This window comes from Acomys russatus, chromosome 15 (genome assembly GCF_903995435.1).
Source record: "Acomys russatus chromosome 15, mAcoRus1.1, whole genome shotgun sequence".
In the NCBI taxonomy this organism is placed as follows: domain Eukaryota; kingdom Metazoa; phylum Chordata; class Mammalia; order Rodentia; family Muridae; genus Acomys; species Acomys russatus.
The window spans coordinates 60,773,655-60,801,579 of NC_067151.1; the positions used below are offsets into that span (position 1 = coordinate 60,773,655).

General features: G+C 47.9%; 1 protein-coding gene across 1 annotated transcript; it reads right to left on the bottom strand.

Moving 5' to 3' along the window:
* Positions 1–313: 313 nt before the first annotated feature.
* Positions 314–27,925, bottom strand: Prcc (proline rich mitotic checkpoint control factor). Its single transcript, XM_051157409.1, has 7 exons — positions 27,194–27,925; positions 15,570–15,617; positions 11,743–12,309; positions 8,964–9,059; positions 3,996–4,139; positions 2,130–2,195; positions 314–842 (listed from the first exon to the last, which is right to left on the bottom strand). Exons 1-7 carry the CDS (start codon positions 27,653–27,655, stop codon positions 756–758), a joined length of 1,470 nt encoding a protein of 489 aa, XP_051013366.1. The 5' UTR covers positions 27,656–27,925; the 3' UTR covers positions 314–755.

Below are 27,925 nucleotides of genomic sequence, written 5' to 3' on the forward strand. Positions count from 1 at the left end.
CCCCAGGGTAACCTTGATTGGCTCTGGAAGCAGGTGTCACTTTATACCTATCACAGCTTCTTTGGTTTTTAACAGGGGGGGTCCTAGAACTGTAAGTCAGGCTGGCCTTGAACACACAATCCTTCCAGCTCAGCCTCCTGAATGCTGAGACCACAGGCGTGCAGCACCACAGCCTGATAGTTCATCTCAAGACACCTGAGACCAGCAACCCACTCCACAGTTGGGATCACAGGCCTCTGATAATCATCTTGTTGGGAAAAGTACCAACAACTCCTCGGATGGCCAATGGCCACAGTCAGTGTATGGGGGGAGGGGGGTAGGGTGGGGTGCGGAGAGGAAGCAAAGCAATGATAAGGCACCTCAGGGTGCTTGGCAGGGGACGCTTTGCACAAGCTCAACCCTGACGTCCAGAAACAGTGTAGGCAGCATCGGTGACACTCAATGTTTTATTTCAACAGACATCCCGGTTTTAAAAAAAAAAAAAAGTGTGTGGGAGAGTTCAACATCTCATCACACCCGACAGGGAGCAAAGCTCCCAACCAAGAACTCAGAGTCTTCAGGCGCCACTCAAGTCTCTCCAGCCCCAGCACAGAACGGAGCTGGGTTTTCTAACTTGTTAAGAAAAATCTATCAAATATGTTCCTTCTCCCAGAGGTGAGGGCTGGGTCCTCAGGGTAGAGGCCCTGTACTTAGAGCAGCTGGGGTTCTGGAGGTGAAGCTAGGGCTGGGCCAACTGTGCCATCAGTTCCTGAGCCCTAGAATCCGTATTTGGCTTGGGTCTGTCGGCGACTGAGCTTGTTTTCTGACCAGGTGTTCTTCAGCTCCAGCTCCCGCTCCTTAGCCTAGAACACAGAGGGTCGGGAGGGTCACAGCGGGCAGATGATCTATCAACAGAACGGCTAGGAATCACCACAGGCTCTGGCCATGATAAATTCACACTGGACCACTGGACAGCTCAGACCCAGCTTTTTTAAAAGAATAAAACAGATAAAGCTACTATTGAAAGAGCCCTCCCCCCACCCCCCGGGGGGTTGGGGGACTGGCAAGATGGCTCAGTGGGTAAGCCAGGTGTGGTGATGCACGCCTTTAATCCCAGCACTCGGGAAGGCAGAGGCAGGTGGATCTCTCTGAGTTCGAGGCCAGCCTGGTCTACAAAGAAAGTCCAGGACAGCCAAGGCTACACAGAGAAACCCTGTCTTGAAAAACAAAAAGGATGGTTTAGTAGGTAGAGGTCCCTGCCACGAAGCCTGATAGCTGAGTTCAGTCCCTGGGTCTTGCATGGTGGCCATATAAGTACACACAGACACACACACACACACTAAATAACGTGTATTAAAAACAATCGTAATAAAGGGATGAAGCTCAGTTGGTAAAGTTCTGGCAGAAAGCACTGGGTTCTATCCCCAGCACCTTAGAAACCAGGCAGAGAGGCACACCCGTAAATCTCAACAGTCAGGAGGCTCCCACAAAAATCAGAAGTTCAAAGTCATCCTGGGAGATAGCCTAGGATGCTTGAAACCCTGTCTCAAAACACCCAAAAGAATCCTGTAATAAGCCCCGTCACTTTCCTCTTTCATAACACGGTTTCTCTGTGCACCTAGACCTGAGTCCTGTGTACGGGGACCAGAGGGGAATGACAATGACACAGCCTCCCCCTAGTGGCCACACGGAGAACAAGAGAAGACGCCTACCAAAAGGGTGTCTAGACCTGGGCTGCAGCCGCCTTTTTTTTTTTTTTTTTTTTTTTTTTTAAAGACAGGGTTTCTCTGTGTAGCCCCATGAACCCACAGAGATCCGCTTGCCTCTGCCACCCAAGTGCTGGGATTAAAGGCATGAGCCACCACTGCCCGCTTCTTATTAGCTCCACTTCCTAGCCCCAGGTTTTTTTATTTTGTTTATAATTTATTACTTTTTATGTACACTGGTGTTTTGCCTGCATGTATGTGTGTGTGAGGGTGCTGATCCCTGGAACTGGAGCTACAGACAGTTCTGAACTGCCATGTGAGTGCTGGGAACTGAACCCAGGTCCTCTGAAAGAGCAGCTGGTGCTCTTAATCGCTGAGCCATCTCTCCAGCCTGTAGCCCCAGTTTTAATGAAGTCCTGTGGGCAGAGCCCTGAGCATCCTCACCTGATGAATCAGGTAGGTGATCTGGTGTTTCCGCCGCTGCTGGCCAGTCGGCTGCTCACCTTTCTTCTACAAGGGAAAACAAAAACAAAATCCATAGTCCTTAATGCACAGACAGAAAGACATATGTGCGCCTGCACAGTGTAAAGCTGATGAGCTGAGACACTGGACACACACCCTAATCCTTGGGGAGTAAGTCAACTTGGAGCAGTCTCTGTGTCTGCATACTTATAAAGAACCAGGGTGAAAAACAGATCTGGGCTGAGAACACATGCTAGAAGCCGCCTGCTAATCCCCAGCAGACTCGCTGTACTCTGAGGTCAGGACAGGAATTACTTTGTCTCTTTCATAACCTGCTCTCCCTCTAGCCCAAGCTCTGGGCTCTGCCGGCAGACACAGGCCTGCAGTAAGTCTAGGACAGCTTTCGTGCCATGGAATGTGCTCTACTAACCTCCCCAGAGCCCCGAGCCATCTGCCCCTTCCTTTTTCATTTCTGTCCCCTTCTCTGCAGTCTGACCCCTGCCTACCACTTACCAAGCCCTCCCACCCTCAGCTTTGGCTGAAACCCTACTGTCCTGCCCTAGGATGCGCCACCTGCCCTGGGATTACCAAGCTCACAGTCTCACTCGTCCTCCATCTGTCTTCCAGCCTCCACCAGTAACTACATTCAACTCCAAACCGCACTTCAATGCAAACGATTTACTGTCAAAATCTATACTGGTCTGAGCTTTCACTGTGTGGTTTTTCTGTCCTCTGCCAGAGCTGTCTCGGGCTAGAAGCTTCTTCGCCAGCCCCACCCAACTCTCACAACTCCTCCCTAGAGTCTCCTCAGCACTTATGTAATCAATTTGCACTGTAATCATTTACACTCCAGTGTCCTTAAATCTCTTCCCAACTCTGCTGTCAACTTCTTGAAGATAGAGGCTCTATCCTTTCTTTTCTCTTAAAAAGCAAGCTCAACAAAATGAAATGGAACAACACCCTAGAGCTGGGGAAAGACCAGACTCTAACTGCTTTACTGCATGTCACTAAATGTTACAATTGAAGGTGATGTGCACAGACATCCAGTGCATCCCACAGTGAGCGCTCACACCAGCAGCTGCTTGTGTGACGATGCCTCTCAAGCCCAAGCTAGCAGAGAGAGTCCTTTCTCCTAAGTGGTTTTTCCAGTAAACAGTGATAGATCTATGCTACTCTAACCACAATCCTTTGCTCCATTCTGTATGACCACCAACAGTTAAAATAAACGAGGGGGGCCTGCACGGCCATCTGTGACCATAGAACAAAGAAACCAAATGCAGGGGGGGCGGGCGCAGATAAAACCCTTGACCTTGCTGTTGCTGGCACGAAGCTCATCTCCAGCTACTGCGCCCATGACAAGCTCATAAGTATCTCAAGTATCCACACTTGCTGTACTCAGTTGCTAAGTGAAGAAACAGTCACCATACTGACTGAAGACAACAAGCTGGTGCGGGAAACAAGAGCATTCAGAGACAATAAACTATAGGAACAGTGGTGAGAAAAGAACAGCATGCCTGGGACCCGGGGCCTAGAATCTCGGAAGATCTACTGTGCCCACTCCCCAAAGACAGGCTGGGCCAGCTCCCAGAGTAACAACATGGAGACTGGTGTGATCACAGGGAGAACAGCTGTAGATTCTGAGTAGTGGGAAGAGACGCACACACCAGAGATCTCCCGACAGCGGGAAGCCGCTCCAGGCATTCATTCTCAGCAAGCACATGGCACCGGCATCTGGACAGCTGTTAAGATGCTGTCACGCTCTGAAAGGCGAGAGTCGTTCCCAGGAAGCTGGAGGTGTGTCAAGTGACAATAGGTGGATGAGGAGTGTCAATTGTCCCTCAGGCTTACCTTGCTGAAGGACTTCATGGTTTTCTCTTCCGTCAAGGACTTGGTCATCCACTGCTGAGCCCCACTGAGCTGGTCGTCACCTTTGATCTCCACAAAGTTGATTTCCTCTCTCCCCCGGTTCCTCTTGCCCTGCAGCCGCTTAAACTGAAAACAAAAAGAAGTAAGCAGAACTGCAGCGTCTGGAGTGGGTGAGAGCAGAGACACTGCTATGGACCCAGTCTCCAGTGCGGACAGCGCGGGACTCTTCTCTGTGAAATACTGCCTTTTACTCTGACATCCACCGGTTTCCACGGTGCCAGGTGAGAAGGGCTGTTTCTCAGGAGGTCTCGTGGACTCAGAGCCTGGGTGACCAAGATCCAGAGGTGCAAACCAGGTAACTGTGCCTGCCTAAAAGGTCTATTGCAGCTTTCTTCCTTTCTGTTTTTGGACACAACCATGATGGCCTCAAAATCAACATCCTGCTGCCTCAGTCTACCAAGAATTAGAATTACAGTTTTCAAATTAAGGCACAGGCTGCAATCCCAGCACTCAGGGAGGCAGAGCAGACAGATCCAGTGAGTTCAAGACCAGCCTGGTCTACATAGTGAGTCCAGTACGGCAAAGGATCCATAGTGAAATCCTGTCTTGAAAAGCAAAAACAAAAAAAGAAATAAAAAGAATTGAGAGTAGGCCTGTCAGTAGTGGTGCACTGACGTACAAAGTGAATTCCAGGACAGCCAAGCTACACACACACACACAATTGAGGGCAAAGGGCTGGAGACATGGTGCAGCAGCTAAGGAGCACTGGCTGCAGGGTCAATTATGAGCACCCAAACAGTCTCTAACTGTTTCAGGGGACCCAAGCCCTCTTCTGGCCTCCATGTACATTGCATGCATATGGTACACACAGGGAAAACAGCCAAACACATAAAATAAAAATAAATAAAAGAGAACATGTGTGTTTTGTTGTTGTTGTTTTGTTTTGTTTTTTTTTTTTTTTTGCAACAGGGTTTCTCTGTGTAGCCTTGGCTGTTCTGGACTACCCTTGTAGACCAGGCTGGCCTCAAACTCACAGAGATCCATCTGCCTCTGCCTCCCACGTGCTGGGATTAAAGGTGTGCACCACCACCATGTTGTTGTTTTTTAAAGAACTGAGAGCAAACTGAGTGTGCTGGCAAACACCTGTAGTCCCAACTATTTGAGAGGCTGAGATAGGAGAAATCTTTAAGGTCACACATTTATTTTTTTTCTGTTTTTATTTTACTGTTATTTGGTGTCACTTTTTCCTTTTCGTTACATTTAATTTGTGTGTATGTGAGAGAGAGAGGAAAGACAGAGAGAGCATACATTCAAACCAAGATATGCATGTGTTAGTCAGGACAACTTGTGGGAACTGCTTCCCTTAGCTCACAATGTGAGTAAAACACCAATCACGAGGTTGGTGACAGGAGCCTTGTACCCACTAAACCAACTACTCATCGGCCCTGAATCCAGGAGTTTGAAGAATCATAGCAAGACCCTGTCTCAAAAAATAAAAAATGACAAGATTTCTCCTCTAAAAATCAACTCTCTGTCAGGGCAGGGGATGTGGCTCGCTAGAGTATGCACACTAAGCCCTGGCTCCACGCCCCAGCACTGTGTAAACTGGCCCTGATGGTACACATGTATAATCCTAGCATTCTGGAAGTGGAAGAATCAAGGTAATCCCTGGCTACGTAGGGTGCGTGAGATGCAGTCTCAGAGCCGAACAGGAGACCCAGCAGCTCTCTCCCCACCTTTCGCTCCTCACTGGATTGGTATCAGCCATCATCAGAGCCACCCCAAGGAACTGATGAAGAAAGAGAGTGTGGGGTGGGGAGTGAGGGGGCCTCAAAATCCCTATAGTGCTCCACGGTACTCCTGTTTCTGTCCTCGGGAAGAGAAGAAGAGAGGGAGGACAGGACAACAGCCACAGGTACGGCAGTACACACCTGTAAGCCAACACTGAGGAGGGCAAGGCAGAAGGACTGCCATTGCTTTGAGACCAGAACCCCCGCGGAGGAGGGAGGGAAGGAGGGAGGGAGAGGAAATAGAAGGACAAAGCAGGGACAAAGGAACAAAGGAAGGGAAGGAGGAAGAAAAGCCACCCCCCAAAGCAACGGTAAGCTTCTGTGAGACCCAGGACCTGGTGTGAGTACTGCCACACTCCTGTGCTCCCTGTGGCCACGGAGTGAAGGGCTCAACCATCGCACCTGGGGTAAATGCACAGGCTGCCAACCAAAACACAGGTTAAAAAGGACACACACCTTTCTGGGGCAGGTGAATAGAGAATTATTTTTCCTAAGGACTAACAGCAACTTCCCTACAGACGGGACAATCTGTCATATCTTGGAAGGCCACAAGACTTGCTTCATTTTGCCTGTCAGGCAGGTTAAAGCCAGGGTTACGGATCATAGCTGCTGGGTGTCTCTCAACATTCATTTTCGCCTTCTTTGGTGTAAATGTAGCAATAATCCAGGCAGATTACCACTCAACTAAAAAGCTTTATTTCATGGGCCTTCCTGGAAAACAGATCTGGCCATGAGACCATCTTACCTAGTCACAGTCCCAGCAAGTACCCTCAGGAGTTCCAGAGCCCTCAACGGAGACAGGAAACAGCCCCCCTTTTTTCTCCACCCTGCTGTAGCTCCCATGCAGAGATGATAGCCAGCATCCCAGCTGCTAGCATGAGAATCCAGACAACAGTCTAGAGATTACAGCGCAGCTCAGAAGAGACCTTCTGCATACCAGTCCTGGCCGGCCCAAACCTTCTACCACAAGCAAAATCTTAACTGCCATTACACAAACTATTGTTGCTGGGGTCTTGTAGAGTCATTTGGGAAGAGGAAACCCCAACTGAGAAGACAGCCCACTAGACTGGCCTGCTGGCAAGCCTGCAGCCACCTTCCTGATTGCTGACTGATGTGGAAGGGCCCAGCTCACTGTGGGTGTTGCCCACAGTTCTGGGCTGGTGGTCCTGGGTGCCATACGAAGGCAGGCTAAGCCGGGCATGGTGGCGCATGCCTTTAATCTCAGCACTCAGGAGGCAGAGGCTGGTGGATCTCTGTGAGTTCAAGGCCAGTCTGGTCTACAAAGTGAGTCCAGGACAGCCAAGGCTACACAGAGAAACTGTCTCAAAAAAACAAAACTAACCAACCAAGCAAACAAATAAATAAACAAACTCTCGAGTCGGGCGTGGTGGTACAAATCCTGTCTAAAAAAAAAATGAAAATAAAAAAATAATAAAGGTAAACTCACACTGAGCATGGTGGCCTTTAGTTCCAGCACTTAGGAGGCAGAGAGAGTTGGATCACTGAGTTCAAGGCCAGGCTGGTCTACACAGTGATTTCCAGGACAGCCCAGAGCTACACAGAAAACCTTGTCTCAAAACACAAAAAATTAAATAAAATAATAAAAATAAATTCCCTGTAATCCTAGCACTCAGAAGCCTGAGAACAGGAAGCCTGCAAGTTCAAAACCACATAGTAATATCCCATCAAGCAAACAAACAAAACAAAAACAAAAGCAAAACCTAAACAACAGAAAATTTCCTTCAGCTTCAGATTTGAAACCTGGTGTCAAAAATGGTCATTTGTGGGACTGGAGAGAAGTCTCTGTTAAAAGTGAGTACTGCTCAGGGCCAGGTGTGGTGGCGCACGCCTTTAATGCCAGTAGTGGCGAGGTAGAGGTAGGCGGATCTCTGAGTTCAAAGCCAGGCTGTTTTACAGAGTGAGTCCAGGACAGCCAAGGCTAAGCAGAGAAACCCTGTCTCAAAAAAAAAAAAAAAAAAGAGTGAGGTCTTGCAGAGGACCTGAATTTAGTTCCCAGCACCCACAGCAGCTCACAGCTGCCTATACCCACCCAGCTCCAGAGGCCTGACCTATCTGGTCTCTGCAGCAACTGACACTTATATGCATATACCCTGACACAGATACACAAACATACATATAACTAAAATTGAAATACATCCTGTTCTTTGTTTTTTGTTTTTTGAGAGAGGGTCTCTCTGTGTAGCCTTGGCTGTCCTGGACTTGCTTTATAGACCAGGCTGGCCTTGAACTCACAGTGATCCACCTGCCTCTGCCTCCTGAGTGCTGAGATTAAAGGCAGGTGCCACTATGCCCGGCAATAAAGCATGTGGGCTAGAGAGATGGCTCAGAGGTTAAGGGAACTGACCGTTCTTCTAGAGGTCGAGTTCAATTCCCAGAAACCACATGGTGGCTCACAACCATCTATAATGTGATCTGATGCCCTCTTCTGTCCTGCTGTTGTATGAGCCGGCAGAGCACTGTATACATAATAATAAACAATAAATCTTTAAAAAAAAAAAAAAGCCAATAAGTTTTTTTGTTTGTTTGTTTGTTTTGGTTTTTCGAGACAGGGTCTCTCTGTGTTAGCGTTGGCTGTCCTGGACTTGCTTTGTACACCAAGCTGGCCTCGAACTCACAGTGATCACCTGCCTCTGCCTCCCAAGTACTGGGATTAAAGGCATGTGCCACTACGCCCAGCTCAATAAGTTATTTTTTAAAAGGCTCAGGATAAGACTGTGTGGTCCACTGCTTGTCTAGCAAACACAGACTTTGTGTCTGATCCCTTGCACAGAAAATAGAGTATCATTTTGGCTGTGTAGGGGTTTGAGTAAGAAATGTCTCCCACAGGCTCAGGTATTTGAACATGGTCCCTAGCTGGAAGTACTGTGTGGGAAGATGGCCCAGGCTTGCGGGACACTGTAGAGGGCTATGAGGGTTTATACCCTTGCCCCAGTTTCCCTGCCTTTGCTTCCTGTATGTGACCTCTCAACTTCCCGCCTATCCCTACTGTCAGGCAAGCTGCTGGATTCCACGCCTCCCCACCATGGTGGCCTTCATCCCTTTGGAACTGCAAGCCCAAAGAAACTTTCTATAGGTTGCTTTTGGTCATGGTATTTTCTCATAGCAACAGAAAAGTAACTAATACATTTTGTTAACTCACTGCTTCATCATCAATGAAGGAGGCATCTGGGGCAATTTCCTGGGGAGGGACCAGAGCCGGGTCCGGTGCAGGATAGTAGCCACCACTGTAATAATCCTAGAGCCAAACAGAAAGAAAACATACAATTGAGGGCACAATAGAGACCTAACAAAGCCCACTGCATGGAAACAGCAAGAGAGGCCTACACCAAAGCCCCTCAGACCAGCCCCTCTGGTTCACCAAGAGACTCACACCATCCAGGTTTTAGAATGTGACGAAGAAAGCACATTTTCTCCTGCTGTGCCCTGCTCCCTTAGCTGCTTCCCAAGGTAACTCCCACCTTAGCTCTCTTGCCCTTAGCCAGCTTGACATGTTTGTAAGACCCACAAGCTCTGCCATGAGCAGGGAAGAAAAGTTTGAACTATTGGATCAGGAGCCACATCACCTCACAGATCAGGCCATTCCACTCCCCTCCCATCTCCTCCCCTCCCCCTCCCACCTCCCTCTCATCCCCTTCCCACGGCCTCCCATCCCCACTGTACAGTTTCAGGGAGCTGACTGGACATGAGCTGTGATCCTGCAGTGAGAAAAGGTAGACTCTTTCCCTGGACCCCCCTACCCGGGAATCAGAGGCAGCCTGACTACCAAATGTACTATGAGCTACTTGTTGCCAGGCATGGTGGCACACACCGTTAATCTCAGCACTCAGAAGGCAAAGGCAGGTGGATCTCAGTGAGTTCAAGGCCATCCTGGCTCATGTTGTTAAGTTCCAGGACAGCCAGAACTACATAGTGAGACCCTTGCTTAAAAATAGATAAATAGGGCTGGACAGATGGCTCAGAGGTTAAGAGCACTGGCTGCTCTTCTAGAGGTCCCGAGTTCAATTCCCAGCAACCACATGGTGGCTCAAAACCATCTATAATGTGATCTGGTGCCCTCTTCCGGCATGCAGCAGACATGCAGGCAGAGCACTGTATACATAATAAATAAATAAATCTCTTAAAAATAAATAAATAGGACACTACAAAATTGGAACAAAGTAGGTTTAAGAACCACGTCTAGAGACATGGACGCATGTTCTAGAAGACAAGGGGAGGCAAGGGCAAGCCTGGCCTCTGCCTAGCAGCTGTCTCCTCCGTGCTGCCGCTGTTTCCTGATGTTGGGCAGCTCTAACTCCTCTTGCCTCAGCGTTAGTGCACCAGTACATTCAAGCTGCCTTACTGTCCCACTGCCTGAAAGGCCCCTAAGAACAATGAGCTAAGGGAAAACACACTTCATGTTCATCACACAAGAAAGGAGAACATAAAAACCCAAAGCAGTCGGGTGTGGTGGTGAGCATCTGTCATCACAGCATGGGGAGGTTGAGGCAAAAGAGTAGGAACTCAGATTTGAGAGGCCAGGAAAGGAGGGGAGAAGGGAATGAAGAAAAAGGAAACTATCTAGGGCAACTAGAGTCTGGATTTGATATAGTAGCATTCACAGTAACATACACTAATGCGTGAAGTGCTTCAGCTTGCACCTGTTCCCTCAACGGCATCTCCACACAGCAATCACCTTCCCCTCTCCTATAGCCCTGCAGAGAACATACACTGTTTGAGACTTAGGAAAATCTTAACATTTGCTTAATAGAGAGGTGGCTCATCAGCTCAGAGCGCTGGCTGCTCTTGCAGAGGACCCAAGTTAAATTCCAAGCACCCACAGAGTGTCTCTAAACCATCTGTAACTATAGTTCCATGAGATTCAACACCCTCTTCTGGCCTCAGAGGGCACCAGGTATGCATATAGTGCACAGACATACATGCAGGCAAAACACCCAATCAAATATGATGAAAAAAATTAGAAAAACACTGCTTCCAAAACCTTGGCTAGTTCTCCTTCCCCACTTTGAAATTTCTTTCTTCTCCTATCAACAACAGTAGCTAGTCTACAATGCCTGAGCTAGCCACTCCCTTTCTCGTCTCATGAGTAACCAATCATAGCAGGTTGTGAAGCTGAGCTTCTACTAATGGGGTAAGAGACAGTCACCACCTGAGTTAAGGGTGAAAGACAGAGGCCATCTTCGCACTGTGTGCTGGCTAGCTGAGTGGGTTCCAGGTACCCATTCTGCAAAAAGGAACTGCTGTGCTGAGCTGCCTTCACCTTATGTGACATTGCCTGCTACCCAGCTTACCCCAACTCCCCTGCTCCCCAATAGCCACATTCAAAGGGGCAGTTCTAAGATTGAGGCATTCCTCTCCTACCTCCCCTAAATCTCCTGGCCTCCTACACTAAGCTTCCATTTTTAAAATGCTGTATTTGGTTAGTGTCTCCTGCTGATCCATGTGTTAAAGGCTTGGCCACCAGCTGAGGCTCTACAGGAAAGAGGCGGAGCTTACTGGAAGGAAGGAAGTCACAAGTGGTGTGACCCCTTTGATCCTAGCCCCTTCTTTTCCCTCAGCCTCCTCTGCCACACAGTTCAATGACACACTGCCCAATAGTAATGCAGCAAATGTATGCCACAGGCCCAAAAGCAATGCTGTAAAGAAACCATGGACTAAAGCCTCAGCCAAAATAAACCACCATTCGCCAACAGATCACCTCAGGATTTCTATCACAGTGACTGAAAGCTAGCATGCAGGACGAAACGGTCAGTGACACGATGCACCTGTCAACTCCCAATACTTGGGCAATTGAGATGCATACGGTTCAGAATAAAGGTAGTGTGTTTTGAGACCTAGTAGGTGTGAAATCAAGCAAAGTCACCCACGGGCCACATCACTCGTTCAAATTCTCCTGGGCTGCCCTCTTCATCCTTACCCACCTGATAGTAAGCACCAGCGGCATTGGCGTCGCCATATGTGGAAAACTGATTGTAGCTGTAGTCGTCCCCAGGCTTCGGCATCCAGGGGGCCCCACTTGACCCTGCTGCCATCTTAAACTCCAGGGGGGCATTGGCTGCATCGTCCTGGAAAGCTGGTTCTGGTTCTGTGCCTGGAGGCAGCTCTTCAGGGACAGTGGGGACAGGGTAAGGGTATGGCTCAACTCCAGGTGGCTCAGCCTTGTCAGGAAGGGAGAAAAAGTTCTCAGGAGCAACTTCCTCATCACTGTCGTCATCCTCCTGTGTGATCTGCTTTGTCACCTGCAGGGCAGCACTCTTGGCAGCAGCCTTGATGGCAGAGGGAGATGGAGTGGTGGTTGTGGTGCCCAAAACAGGAGCAAGTGAGGCGGGCTTGGTCTTAGAAGCCAGTCTAGAGGACTTAGCATCTGAGGAGACGTCTGAGGGTTTCCGGGAGAAGGCATGGGGCAGGAGCAACCTGTTAGTCTCTTTCACAGTCAGGTTTTTAGGTTGGGGGAGCAAGGCAGACAAACCAGTCCCCTCGCCGGATCCCTAGACCCAGGATTGGAATGGAGGAAAGAAAGGCACGTGAGACTGTTATACGCTAGCAACAGCGACAGACGGGGTCGTAGCTCTGTGCTTCGCTGAGCCCCTCGCCATCTATATCTACCATCTATATCTGCCATCTATATCTACACACACAGGTAAACAGGCATACACACACACAAAAAGTAAATCTTAAAAAACAAGTGAATACTCAATTTCTCCCTCCTTTGAACTCCTGATTAATTAAGCTCAAGATTCTGCTTAAGAGACACCTGTACGGCCCTGGAGAGATGGCTCAGAGGTTGAGAACACTGAATGCTCTTCCAAAGGACTCGGGTTCAATTCCCAGCACCCACACGGCAGCTCACAACTGTCTGTAACTCCAAGATCTGGCACCCTCACACAGACATACATGCATGCAAAACACCAATGCACATACGATAAAAATAAATATAGTATTAAAAAAAAAAAAGAAGAAGAAGAGACACCTGTACATGTTGTTAAAAGCTCCCTCTGCCAACCCACCAAGGAGAGCCCTCTTTGTGTGGTGGTCCGTCAACTGGCTAACGCCAGAGTCAAGCGCTTATCGATTTGTACACTAACTGGCCCCATCCATCCAGTTCTCTTACTACTAAGGCCAAGCATGATGGCCCATGGCCTTAATCCCAGAGCTCAGGAGGCAGAGGCAGGTGATCTCTGTGAGTTCGAGGCCAGCCTGATCTACAAAGCGAGTCCAGGACAGCCAAGGCTACACAGAGAAACCCTGTCTCAGAAAAACAAAAACAAAACAAACAAACAAACAAAAAACCTTCCCACACTAAATAAAAGGAGGTGGAGAGATGGCTCAGAGGTTAAGAGCACTGACTGCTCTTCCAGAGGTTCTGAGTTCAATTCCCAGCTACCACATGGTGGCGCACAGCTATGTATAATGTGATCTGATGCCCTCTTCTGGCGTGCAGGCGTACATGCAGGCAGAGCTCCTCTTACTCATATGAACTGCTTGGATTCTGCGCTCTCTATGCTGAAGGGCCAGTCTGCCCTACATGTAGGGAGGTATCAATAGGAAAGGGAGAGAGGAATAAGGTCCTTGTGTCACTATCCTGGAACATCAGGGCATCTTCTCAGCTAAGGAGTGAAGCAGGACTTCTGAGGCAAGCAGGTCAGGCAAAGAAGAGGCGTTCATTTGGAGAAGGGCCCTTCTCACTATCCCTAAGATTACAGCACCAGAACGAGGTGCTGGGATGGGAGGTCAAGAGCACTGCTTGGGCCACCTTAAAAGTGCTCAACTTGGGGCTGGAGAGATGGCTCAGAGGTTAAGAGCACTGGCTGTTCTTCCAAAGGTCCTGAGTTCAATTCCCAGAAACCACATGGGGATGGTGGCTCACAACCATCTATAATGAGATCTGGTGCCCTCTTCTGGTGTGTAGGTATACATGCAGGCAGACTACTGTATACATAATAAATAAATCTTTTTTTTTTTAAAAAAAGTGTTCAACTTCTTAGCACAGTCTGGGATCACAGCCATAGCAGGGCCAAGTTACCACTGGATTTTACAGGTCAGCTCTATGTGCTCATCTGAAAGACAGGTTCTGCATTTGTGGGCACCTGTCAAGTAAGTCTACCTACTCCAGGAAGCCACCAGACAAGACAATCACTGGCCTCATTCAGCCTCATCGTACGAGCTTCTTCAGAGCCTCTTCCCACTCACTATCCACACACACACCACACAACCCTCACCAGTAAACAGTCTTCTTGACTTCCACACGACGCTGTCCTAAGACCTGCGAAACTAGAGGTGACACCTAACAACCTGAGGAGAAGGGACAGCCCCAACTCTGCACACAGGAGCCCCAAGACCAGCACTACATAAGGCAGGACCACTCTTCCCCAAGATATGAGAGAAACATGGAACCAGAGTGTGCAGGCAGCTGGAAGACACGCAGGGCGCTGAAGTACAGGTCCTGGGACGAGGGGCAAGCAGCGCAGTGCAGGAAGGTCCCTCAGTTGAGACTCAGCTCTTGACTGCAGAGAAGCAGTCAAGTACAACAGTTGCTTGGACTCTCCAGGACCAAACTTGGGCTCTGGAGTCGGCTTGACACAAGTGTAATCCCAGCTCCACCCACACTACTGTCTGACTTTGGAAAAATTCCTCAGTTTCCTCGCATAAACTAAGATAGACATAACCTAGGACTGTAGGCTCTGTTTTTTTAACAATTAAACTTTATTATACAACCCAACTAGCTTACTCAAGAGGAAAAAAAGGGTAAAGGGGAAAAAGAGTGAGCCTTCTGGTATCTGTTCCACGGGACAGGTCCCTAGGTGTCTCTGGCCTGCGTGCTGGTCGGGCCTGTTCGTTGATCTACGTGGCACTCAAGCCCGGTCTGAACCTGTTGCTGCTCTCTCCTCTCCGCCTGCCTGTGTCACGTGCAAAGGGCGGTCTGTTTCTCCCATTGAGGGTCAGTTAGAAAAACAATAGTCCAGGTGGAGTCCCCAGGTCCACTTCCTGAATTCCAGGCCCAGATGGCTCCACTCAGTCTATCTCAAGGTTAATCTAAGGGAATATCTATGATGTGTCCAAGGGCAAAGCCCACCAAGACTGCTTTCACTTGTGACAAAGCTTACAGTCTTTCCCACATAGGATTTAGGCCATCCTATGAAGAAGGAATCGGCTAGACACAGGTAAGACATTTAGAATGGTACCGAGTACAAGTAAGTACTGTCTAAGTATCTGTTTCCAACTTAGAAACACAACAGGAAGAACAGGCAATTTCATAACACAGATGTTCCCTCTCATCAACTGACCAACCTTCTTACATCCTCCCTAAACAACCCTTCCACCTGAAATCTAACGGACTGAATTAAGGGACAGTCCCTGCTCCTTCCAGAGAGGTCAACTCCACTGTGCTAATGCCAGGAAGCAATGAGAAAAAGAGGGGTGCATCAGACTCAAAGCTACATTGGGCCAGGTGTGGTGGCGCATGCTTTTAATCCTAGCATTGGGGAGACAGAGGCAGGCAGATCTTTGTGAGTTAGAGGCCAGCTTGGTCTACAAAGTGAAGCCAGGACTACAAGAGAAACCCTGTCTCAAAAAAAGCCACCCACCCACCTACACACACAGACAAGCTACACTGGAAACCTAAGTCAGACTAAAAGAGTCTTCAAATACCTACAACTGTGCTAGCCCTCAACTGAAAACCTCTGGGTACTTTAAGTTCTACCTTTCTAGAAACAATAAAAAGAGAAGAACAATGGAACATTAAGCTTACCTGCAGGGCAACTTTCTTCTTTGTAGGTTCATCTTCCTCAGAATCTGACTAAGAGAAAAAGGAACAGAATAAAGCATAACTGTTTTAGAACAGTAAAAGAAACACACTCAGCTGGGCGTGGTAGTGCAGGCCTTTAATCCCAGCACTTGGGAGGCAGAGGCAGAGGCAGGCAGATTGCTATGAGTTCATGGCCATCCTGGTCTACAAAGTGAGTCCACAACAGCCAAGGCTATACAGATAAACTCTGTCTCAGAAAAAAAAGAAGAAACACATTCAACAAACATTTATGAAAGACTGAACAGAAAGGCCATTATGTCTGTGCCCACCTCTGCAGACAGGTAGTCACACGAACCCTGTAAGACTTTGTCTCAAAGCAAACAAACTTTTGAGCTTTTTATTTGTTTTGAGATTGTTATTCAGTATGTAGCCCTGGCTGACCTGGAACTTCCCATGGAGACCAGGCTGGCTTCGAACTCTCAGAAATCTGCCTGCCTCTGCCTCCTGGATGCTGGGATTGAAGGCGTGTCCACCTAACACCACCTCTGAGCTTTAATTAGTTCAGTATCAGTTTCTGAGCATCTTCTAGTTGAGGAAAGATGAATAGCAAAGGTTTGGGGAAGGGAGCTGTTAATTTTGTTGTTGTTGTTGTTTTGAGACAGGGTTTCTCTGTGTAGCCTTGGCTTTGTAGTCCAAGCCGGCCTCAAACACACAGAGATCCTCCTGCCTGTGCCTCCTTGAGTGCTGGGATTGAAGGCGTGTACCACCATGCCCAGCTGGGCTCTATTTGTTTTCTAAGACTCTGTGTACGTGTCCACATGTAAGTGTATGCTATATAAGTGTGCCCAAGGAGGCCAGAATAGTGCATCAGACCTCCTGGAGCTGGAATTACAAATGATTGTGTACCTTCTAACCTGGGTACTAGAAATTGAACTCAAGACTTTTACAAGACCACTATGAGCTGTTAGCCACTGAGCCATCTTCAGTCTCAAGGATAGAAAGTTTAGCTGGGCATGGTGGCGCACGCCTTTAATCCCAGCCCTCAGGAAGGAGGCAGAGGCAGGCAGATCACTGTGAGTTCCAGGCCAGCCTGTTCTACAAAGCAAGTCCAGGACAGCCAAGGCTACCCAGAGAAACCCTGTGTCGAAAAACAAAAACAAAACAAAAGAATAGAAAGTTTAAATTTTCTTTTTAGCACACAGATGCACACACACTCACACATACACATAATTAAAAATAATAAAAATGTTTAAAAGTTGTTTAAAAAAAAAAAGAAAGAAAGAAAAAAAAAGGTTGTTTTAAATAAGTACGTTCTAGAACCAGGGAGGTGGCTTAGCAGGTAAAAGCACTTGGTGTGCAAGCCTGACAATCTGAGTTTGTTTATTCCCTGGAATGCACATAAAAAGCCAGATACAACAGTGTACATCTGTGTTCCCAGCATTCCTACAGCAAGAATGGAAACCAAAGAACTGGTCAGAAGCTCCCACACTGGAGCACACCGTACAGCAGCAGAACAGGAGCCCCTTCCTCAGCTAAGCAGATACTCCCCAAAGCCCCCTGACACATGTACAAATAAATACATATGCATACAAACACATAAAGTTTAATTATGTGTTATTTTGTGGAGAAGGGCACATGTGCCATAGAAAGTATGTAGGGGTCAGTGGACAGCTTTCAGGAGCTGATTCCTTCCATAGGCTCCAGATACTGAGCTTACCTCAGGCTGGACAGCTAACACTTCACCTGCTGAGCAGCTCATCAGCCCCAAAGTAAAATCTAAATTAGGGTCAGTGAGATGCTCAGCTAGTCAAGGTACTTGTTACACAAACCCAGGCACCTCAGCGCCATCCCCAATCCCTATACAAAGCTGTCCTCTAGTCTCCACACACTTACTAGGGGGAAATGCCGCCACTCACTCTCCCCAGGCTAGCTAGGACTCTACTTAACCTTGGCACAGCTAAGACTGTATGGGTTACAGGAAAATGCACAGAAACCAAGGTTCTAGCAGAGCTAAGGATTCTCCATCCTATCTGCCTCACCACAGTGAACAGCACCATCTGAGCTGAGCATGTTCAACCCTCTCTCTCTCCAATCCCCAGTCCCTACCTTTGCCTCGGGTGCTGGAATTAAAGGTGTGCCACTACTCCAGTTTAGAATTTATTTTCTAAACACATACACCAACATCCCTATATGACTGACCATTTCAAATACGCCAATACTTCTGGATCTAGAGATTGCTATGACTATTCATATTCACCCTTCTCTGAACTTCTACTGAGAGCCCTTTATAAGTTATCCTGTGACAAAGATCACCATGACACTCTCCAGGAAACAAACCATCAAGGAAGCTATTTAAAAAATAATAATAAATAAATAAATAAATAAATTTAAAAAGACAAAAAGCTAAGGGACTAGGGAGATGTCTCAGTGGATGTCTGCTGTGAAAGGGAACCTGAATTCATAACCCCAGTACCATGTAAAAAGCCAGGTATAGCCGCATGTGCTTGTAATCCCAATATTGTAGGGAAGAGAGACAGTCAGATCCTGGAGCTTGCAAACCAACCAGCCTGGCAGAAATGCTAGGTGTCAGGTTCAGTGAGAGACCTTGTTTCAAATAAGATGAAATGCTAGTGAGATGGCTCAACAGGTAGAAGAGCATCCACACGCAGGCCTGATGTCCCAGATTAAGTCACAGGTGGCAGGAGAGAAGGCTCAGAGACACCGCAGCCACAAAGGAAGACCAAGGGACCAGTAGATGAGGAAATAGAAGGCGGACACACCTCCTGCCCCTTTTACAAACCTTACCAACCTGCCCCCAGAGGAAGCTGGAAACGTGGAACTCTATTATACACTATAGAGAGTTATGGTGCTATAGAGATCCACCTACCTCTGCCTTCAAGGTGCTGGGATAAAGGCATGGGCCACCTGGCTTCCCTCTGCCTCACCCCCAAGACACAGGGTTTCTCTGTGTAGCCTTGGTTGTCTTGGACTCTTTGTAGACCAGGCTGGCCTTGAATTCACAGAGATCTGCCTGCCTCTGCCTCCTGAGTGCTGGGATTACAGGTGTGAATCACAGCGCCCGATTAGCTTTTTACTTTTTTAAAGACAGTTTTTCATCATATGGCCCTGACTAGTCTGGAACTCACTGTGTAGATCAGGATAGACTGGAAGTCACAAAGAATTTCCTGCCTCTGCTAGGCAGTGCTCTTAACCTCTGAGCCATCTCTCCAGGCCCCCTCAGCACTGGTTTTTTAAACCTGGCATGGTGGTACATGGAGTCAGTAATCTCAGCACTCAGGAGGTAGACACAGGAAGAGCAGAAGTTCAAGGCCATCCTAAACTATATAGTAAATTTGAAACCAGCCAGGGGCTACGTGAGACCTTGACTGAAAAAAAGAGGAAAATGCCATGAATACAGCTTCACATATTATGTAATATAAAATGGAAGAAGTATGCTTAGAGTTATTTCAGAAATTCTTGAGAGCTAGAGATGGCTCGGCAGTTAAGAGCATTTGCTGCTCTTCCAGAGAACCCAGGTTGGATTCCCAGCACCCACATGTGGCTCACAAATCTCTTCCAGCATTCATTGGCACTGAACACCTGTGGTGCAGACATACATGCAGGCTAACACCAGACCCATAAAATAAAATGTAAAAAAGAAAAAAAACTTTAAAAGCATTGCTGAAAATGGTACTCTAATCCTAAACCAAAATTCATTTAATGATTTTTTTTTTCTTCCTCTTTGTTTTGAGACAGAATCTCCTGTCATCTGGGCTGGCCTTAACTGAATGTACAGCCAAGGATCTTTCTCAACATCTCCCAATCCTCCCACCTGCTAGGGTTTCAGGTGTCAGCATCACCACACCTGGCCTTCATAGAACTTTGTTTTTCAAAACAGGGTTTCTCTGTACAGCCTTGGCTGTCTAGACTCACTCTGTAGACCAGGCTGGCCTCAAACTCACATCCACCTGCCTCTGCCTCCTGAGTGCTGGGATTACAGGCATGTGCCACTATGTCATATAACAATTTTTTAAACTTATTACATGTATTTATTTGTGCATGCTGTACCTTTAGAAAGGCAGCCAGAGGACGACTTTTCAGAAGTGGTTCTCTCCTGCCATCCTGTGGATCCTGGGACTGAACTCAGCTCGTCAGGCCTGACAGCAAGTGCCTTTTACTGCTGGGCTACCTTGCTGGCCCTCACTTAATGATTTTTAATGAAACTCAAGTAAGCAACTCAACTAAATTTTTTTTCCTTTTCTACCTTTTTATTCTAGAGGGTGTGTGTACACCACATGTATGAATAGAAGTTACAGGACAATTTTCAAGAACTGGGTTTTCTTTTTCTACCATGTAGGTTCCAGGCATAGAAATAAAGGCAGCTTATTAACACCTGACCCTGTTCCCAGTCTCCCCTGAAAATCCTAAAATATGCTGATTTGATCCTTGCATACTGAGAAGTGATAGAAAAATATTAAAGGCTTTGTTTTCTGTATTAAACCATATGCTTCTCCAAGGGCAGAAGACAGTATAAAGAACAAAAATACTACAGCTCAGGCCTGGGACTGACTCGGTAGGTAACGTGCTTATGACACAATCATGAGCACCTGAGTTCTGATACTTACAGCCCCAGTAAACCCAGGGATTTACCAAGGTGGACTGTGCTGTGGGTTTCGGTCTGTTGTAGGTTCCCCATCTGTGATGAGGAGACACTTGTTCACAGCTCCCCAGGAATAATGTTACACAACGGTGTTGTGTCTAAAGGCACCGGAGGCCGACCTAAACTACACAGTGAGCTCTAGGCCAGCCCAGGCTTCGGAGTAAGACTGGGCAGCGGTGGTATTACTCTCTCTTCCTAGCTTCACAAGAACCTACACCTCAATAGCCACTGCTGTCCTCCCTAGCTGCCAACAGTGACAATACGCACACCCAGAGACTGCTGAGCAGGAACGGAAACAGACATGTCCCATTAGGCCCAGCCCAGTGGGATCCACTCATCCATCAGTGCTCATTCCCCGTGGCAGCTTCCCTCTTATCTTCTTGGGCTCTGGTTCTGAGAGACGCTCCAAAAAGCAATCGCTAGCTATCAGGGCCAGGAGCCAAGTAGGAAATCAAGGTTAAGAACAGACACCCCACCTCTCCAGACTCCAAATGAATTACACTATTATCCCATTAGCTAGACTCATCAACTTCTTTAACTCTTTGGTCTCTGTCTTATTTGCCGTTTGGTTAGGACTTCGTTTTCTCTATCTCACTTCTTGTCCTCCTCTCTGACTTCTGCCTGCCGTGGGCCGCAGAATATAATCTCTGCCCCACTTCAAAACTATGTGGTTTGAGGCAACTTGTCTGTGTTCTCTAAACCGGTCTCCTTCTAGGTAAGCGAGAGTTAGGAGCCTAGCACCAAGGGCGGTAGTGGGGATGTGTAGGCCAGTAATCCTAGCACTTGGGAGATGAAGGCAGGAGGGTCAGAGGTTGAAGACCATCTTCACTGCACAGGGGAGCTACTGACAGCCTAGGCTAGACCTTGTTTTGAAGGGCAGAAATCAGCTCAGTGCCGTGCCAACTCCTCCAGCAGGTAGCCACAAACATTAGCAGGGCCCCAACCCTTGACTGTTATTGCTGCTGTTTGAAATAGGGTCTCACTTTATAGACCAGGCCAGAAACTACTGAGCTCCGCCTGCTTCTGCATCCTGAGGGCTGAGATTTAAAGGTGTGTGCCACCATACTCCACAAGGAACCAGACCTAAAATTTCTATTTGTGTCAGAATATTCGTGAGAGAAAACTCTCACATAAGACTCGTTATCCTAAGTCTGTCTTTTTCAGTATCTTCATTTCCTGGGCCTAGAAAAATCAACCAGGGGCTGGAGAGATGGCTCAGCGGTTAAGAGCACCGACTGCTCTTCCAGAGGTCCTGAGTTCAATTCCCAGCAACTACATGGTGGCTCATAACCATCTATAATGTGATCGGATGCATACTGTATACATAATAAATAAATCTTAAAAAAAATCAACCAGTGATTTCTGTAAAGTTTCAGTAAGAACAAGAAGAGCAAGAAAGGGAAAAAAAACAGATAATCACCCATTCCATGACCACTCCTCACTTAAAGTCAAAAGCTTAGCTCGTGGGCACATGCCTAGAATCCTGCACTAAGGACACTGAGGCAAAATGATCTTGAATGCAAGAATAGCTGGAAACTGGGCCAAACACACAGTAAAACCCTGTGTCTGTCTGTCTGTCTGTCTGTCTGTCTGTCTCTCTCTCTCTCTCTCCCCCTTCCTCCCTCTCTCCTCCCTCCCCCACACACACATGATGGGAAGGGCCTAAAAATGATGATGATTAAGGAAAGATAATTGAGGTTGACTTTGGACTGCACCTCCACATGTCACTCTACTTAGGTAACCTGGCCTTATGAAATCAAGTTCTTTTGGAAACTACAGTGAAGACTCAACTACAGTTTACATTGAGCAGATCTATAAAAGAAAGGAATTAAAAATAAATAAATAATAAAGACGCTGTAGGTTCCCCTGCAACAAAAGTAAGAAGTACCAATTTCTAAGAAAAATTCTTTCTTTAAGGCAGTGAGCTTATCCATGTGTGGTGGTCTGACAGGAAATGCTCATAGGGAGTTGCTCTATTGGATGTTGCCTCGCTGGAGTGGGTGTGGCTTTGTTGTGGGCGTGCCACTAGGGGGTAGGCTTGAGGTCTCAGAAGCTCATGTCAGGCCTAGCATGTCTCAGCCACTTCCTGCTGCCTGTGGATCCAGATGTGTAACTCTCAGCTACCTCTCCAGCACCATGTCTGCCTGTGTGCCTTCATGCTCCCTGCTAAGACAGTAGTGGACTAAGCTCCTGAGCATGTAAGCCAACCCCAATTGAATGTTCTCCCTATAAGAGTCGCCATAATCATGGTGTCTCTTCACAGCAATAGAAACCCTAACTAAGACACGCAGTAAACATGCACAGAGGACCCTCTATGTACACAACATGGTGCTCAGAAGCAGAGCTCTTAGGACCAGGTCTCAGGGTTGGAAAGATGGCTCAGAAGTTAAAAGCACTGGCTGCTCTTCCAGAGGACCTGGGTTCAATCCCCAGCACCCCATGAAACTAACAACCAGCTCTATTTCCAGTTCTGGGGACTCCATGCCCTCTTCTGGTTTCCATGGACACTGCATGCATTTGGTGTACAGACACATTCGGACAAAACAGCTATCCACCAAAATACAAGACCAGGTGGCTGGGCGGTGGTGTTGCATGCCTTTAATCTCAGCACTCAGGAGGCAGGCGGATCTCTGAGATTCCAGGATTTCTCTGCGTAACCTTAGCTGTCCTGGAACTCACTCTGTAGACCAGGCTGGCCTAAAACTCACAGAAATCTGCGTGCCTCAGCCTTAAGTGCTAGGATTAAAGGTGGGAGCTGCTACCACTACCCAGCTGGGAAACCCTGCCTAAAAAAAGTAAAAAAAAAACAAAAACAAACAAAAATCAGGTCACACACACCTAAACACCTTCAATATTCTTAGGTTGCCTTTCCCCAAAAGGTATGTTCAAAGAACAAAACTACCAATTAGAATAGAACACACTGAGAAACAACCAGCTAAGGACTGGCATTTCAGAGAACTACAATCACACTTCCAAACCTCAGTGGGTCATATAAAAAAAAGTCAACAGGCCTCTGTTTTCTGCAACTTTCACCAACTTAAATGTAAGATTCTAAAGCCTGGACCATAAATCTTTTTTCTTTTTTGTGTGTTTGAGACAGGGTATTGCTATGTAGCCCTGTTGGCTATGCAGACCAGGGAGGGAGTTCCAAACTCATGGCATTCCTCCTGCCTCAGCCCCTTAAGTGCTAGACTACAGGTGTGTCCCACCAATTTGTTCTAATGCTAACTTTTTGCAAGAACTGAGCCTTTCCCCTGCTGTCACTGTGGAGAGAAGCATTCCCCAAATATAACAATTAGGCTGAAGTAAAGCCCAGGGGAAAAATAGGGAAGAGGAAAGAGACTGTGTTCCTGTTCCATTCACAGATGGATCTTTCTTTGGCCATACTAAAATCTTAGACCAAGAAGTGACAATAAAATGACAAGAATAAAAGAACAGATGATACAAAGGTTTTGGGGTTTTGTTTTTTATTTATTATGTATACAGTGCATGTGAGCCATCAGGCCAGAAGAGGGCACCAGACCTCATTATTGATGGTTGTGAGCCACCATGTGGATGCTGGGAATTGAACTCAGGACCTTTGGAAGAATAGACAGTGCTCTTCACCTCTGAGCCATCTCTCCAGCCCAAAAGCACATTTTGAAGCAGATTGGGAAAGACTCTAGGATCTCCTAGAAAGAATTCATTTACGTTCATTCATTCAGAAAAAAAACCGTACAGAGTGCTCCTCCCCATCAAGGAAATTTCTTTACAACAGATGAAAAGAACTATTAATCAAAATGCAGAGCTGTGAGGCCTCATCCCGGTGGACAGCACTCCCACACCCAAGGCTCAGGGAACACTACAGAAGAGGGGGCAGCCAGAGGATCTGGGGGTTCGCTATGGGATTCAGTCTCCTAGTCACATCAGAGGCTACACTCAGTTTCACAAACATGGCAGCCTAAACATGCGCAGAACAAGGACAACAGCAACTCAGGAGGCCTCAACCACACACAAACAACTACAGGCAACTAAGGAACGCCGCGGGTGGAGAAACGGTCCTCCCCAGGGAAGAGCACACCAACTGGGTATCCAATAGCAAATGATCATCCCTAAAAACACTCATGCAAGTAATATATAGTCTGAGCAGGTTATATTTAGAAACAAATACACATGCATGTAACAACAATTAATGAAAAAGAGAGAGAGAGAGAGAGACCGTGGATTTAAAATAAGCAAAAGGGAATAGATATTTATACATACATACATACATACGAAAGGGTTTGGAGAGAGAAGGGGAAATGATATAATTAGATCATATTATATCTCAGAAATAAATTAAGTTAAAAAAAAAAAAGTATAGGGTCCTAAATATGCACCAGGAACTGTAGTGAGCACTAGGGACACAACAGTGAGTTTGAAAAAATAACCTCTGCCTTCATGGAGTTTGTATACCACAGAAAAAGAAAAGCTAATTATATAGTGTGCAATACGATGGTTAAACTACAGAGAAGAAAGCAGGGCCAGGCATGGTGGCCTTGCACCTTTGACCCCAGCACTGACAAGGCAGAAGCAGGAGGATCTCCCTGAGTTTGAGGCCAAGCCTACGCTATGTAGCAAGTTCCAGGCCAGCTAGGGCTACACGGTAGGACCTTGTCTCCAAAAAAGGGCAGAATCCAGGAAGAGGCAGGTGCCGGGAAACTGCAGTGTGACCTGGGAGGCTAGAGGCGCTCACTGAGAGCATGCCTTGAAGCCAAGAGGCCTTGTCTTTTTCTGCTCAAACATCTGAAAACATCATCACGTCAGGCATGGTGACACACATCTTTAATCCCAGAACCCGGGAGGTAGAGGCAAGAGGCTCTCTGAGGTCAAGGCCAGCCTCGTCTACTGATCAAGTTGCAGGGCATCTAGCACTACACAGACACCCCATCTCAAAAATAAACAAATAAATATAAAAACCACGTAAGCTTGGCTGCCTCGTCTAAAAATTATACCCTAACGCCCACTCATCTAGCCTTGACAGTATCTACATGGAGAACCAGACTCATACATACCAGCTTCCCATCTCCAATAAAAGCTCATTCTCCACAGCTGTGGGGAGGGTGGGGGCTGGCTCTGACAGGAACTCTGGCGCGCCCTATTTGACCACTTCCCCTTGGTGGGGAAACCTGGTGACACTCAGAGGAAGGGGAAGCAGGCTATCCAGATGAGACCTGATAGGCTGTGGCCATACAGTGGGAGAGGAGGTCCCCTTCTGTCACTGGCATGGGGGAGGGGAATACCATGAAAGAGGGAGGGATGGGGAACAGGAAGACACAAGTGAGGGGATAACAATGGGGATGTAATCTGAATACATTAAAAAACAAAAGAAAAAAAACTGCCGGGTGTGGTGGAAGATGCCTTTAATCCCAGCACTCAGGAGGCAGAGGCAGAGGCAGGTGAACCTCTGTGAGTTCGAGGCCAGCTTGGTCTACAAAGTAAGTCCAGGACATCCAGGCTGTTACACAGAGAAACGCTGTCTAGAAAAACAAAATAAAAAACAAAAAAAGAGGGCCGGGCGTGGTGGCACACGCCTTTAATCCCAGCACTTGAGAGGCAGAGGTAGGTGGATCACTGTGAGTTCAAGGCCAGCCTGGTCTACAAAGCGAGTCCAGGATAGTTAAGGCTACACAGAGAAACCCTGTCTCAAAAAAAAAAAAAAAAAAAAAAAAAAAAGAAAAGAAAAAAGAAAGAAAGTCTAAGAAAAATGTCAAAAGAAAAAAAAAAAAGATCTTACAAGTTGGGCGTGGTGTCACAGCACTGAGTGCTTTAATCCCAGCACTTGGGAGGCAGAGGCAGGCAGATCACTGTGAGTTCGAGGCCAGCTTGGTCTACAAAGCAAGTCCAGGACAGCCAAGGCGAAGACAGAGAGACCCTGTCTTTAAAAAAAATTTTTTTAATTAAAAAAAGAAAATAAAAGATCTTGCATCTTGGACTCCACCGAGCTCACATCTGTAAATAGTGTGTAAGGGCCGAGGATGTGGCTCAGCTGGGAAGAGAGCTTGCCTAGCATGCACAAAGCCCTAGGCTGCAGGCTCAACAGCAGAAGGCAGGCACAGTGGAGTTCATCTGTAATCCCAGCACGGAGAGGTAGACGGAGGACCAGGAGTTTAAAGCTAACCTTAGCTACACAGTAAGTTTGAAGTCAGCCTGGGCTACCAAGCCCTGGTTGTGAAAATTGTAATCCCAGCGACAAGGGGAGACTGAAGACAGTATAGAAAAATCATTTCTCAAAATAAAAATGAAAACAGGACTAGGGCTGCAGCTCAGCAGAACAGTGTTTACCCAGCACGTGAGGCCACAGCTCCAACTCCCAGTGTGTGTGTATGTGTGTGTGTGTGTGTGTGTGTGTGTGTGTGTGTTTTATATTTTTTAATCCAGCACTAGGAGGCTGAGGCAAGAGGGTCACAAGCTGAAATCTAGCCTGGGCTACATAGTGAAACCATCTCAAAATAAATGAATATTTCATTTCTTCTCTAACTCCTCTCAAAAGACAGAGTCCGAGGGTCACGTCCTTCGGGCCTGACTATTTTCGGGATGGAGCAAAGGATAAGGCCGGTCCTGGGTGGTTCAAACAGGAGCATGAAGCCAGCAGTCACTTCAGGCGCCACGTCTCACCCTGACCTCAGTCTGAGAAGGCAACCCGAGACGAAGATGCTACAAGGGAAAGCAGTGTCCCTATGCATCCGCCTCGGCCTGTCCGCACCAAGGGTACCGTGCACCCCTTTCTGCAAGACAGGCCCAGCTTCCAGAACACCTCACGGCCCATATACCCTAACTCCCCAAAGTTGCCAAGTTCAGCTGAATTAACCGCCTTATAAGAGGATTCTAGTCGCCTTGTGTCAACGGATGAGTTTTTTGGTTTTTTGAGCTCCACTATGGCTGCAAGCCCCTCCTACCCCTAAACTCAACCCCAACGGGGCTTGATGGGCCCCTTCTAGATACTCACATCGCCCTTCTGCAGCTCTGGCGCCGCTATCCTCACCGGCTCGGTTCTCTTCTTTGGCTTGGGAAGCCCCAGGGAGGGTCCAGCGTTGCCCACAGCGGTGGGCAGACTCAGCCCAGGGCCCTGGGGCGCTGGCAGCCCCAGCCCCTCCCCAACTCCCGCACCTTCAGCCGGGCTCACTCCGGCAGGTGGCGGGAAGCCACCCAGGCCAAAGGGCAGAGGTGGCGGAGGCTGCAGCCGGGGGTCTCCGGAGGGCGGGGGTAGCAACAGCGGCGGGGGAAAGGCTGGGGCCAGCATCTGGGGGGGCGGGGGCAGCAAGGCCTGCCCCTTGGGTGCGGGAAGAGAGGCGAACAGGCCTCCTAAAGCGGGCCCGGGCATAGGAGCTGCCACATCCTCTTCCTCCGGCTCGGGCTCGGGCTCATCAGGCTCACTATCATCGCTGCTGGCATAAGCAACCAGAGACATGGCGCCTCCCGCCTTTGGGACGCCCTTGCCGGCAGACTAGGCCTACTTGAGACCCCGGATGCCCCGGCGGCCTAGTAGGCCCCACCACTGGGCAAGGCGGGGAGCCGAAAAACGTCCACTGCTCCGTGCTCTAGAACTAACCCCGGCAGGAACCCATGGCCAGGGTTGATTTCCACCGAGTAAGAATTCCCGCTTCACTTAAGCTCCCAGCGCCAGGCAACTACACACAGCTAATGGCCGCCGAGTCACTCCGCCTACTATTCCGTCTCA

What these genes read in the sequence shown, in the direction of transcription:
- Prcc (XM_051157409.1), bottom strand. Translation starts at nt 27,655, where the DNA reads ATGTCTCTGGTTGCTTATGCCAGCAGCGATGATAGTGAGCCTGATGAG. An exon ending in CCGCTGGTGCTTACTATCAG is followed by an intron (nt 9,060 to 11,742) that starts GTGGGTAAGGAT and finishes GTTTGGCTCTAG; the next exon opens with GATTATTACAGTGGTGGCTA. An exon ending in TCACCTACCTGATTCATCAG is followed by an intron (nt 843 to 2,129) that starts GTGAGGATGCTC and finishes TCTGTGTTCTAG; the next exon opens with GCTAAGGAGCGGGAGCTGGA.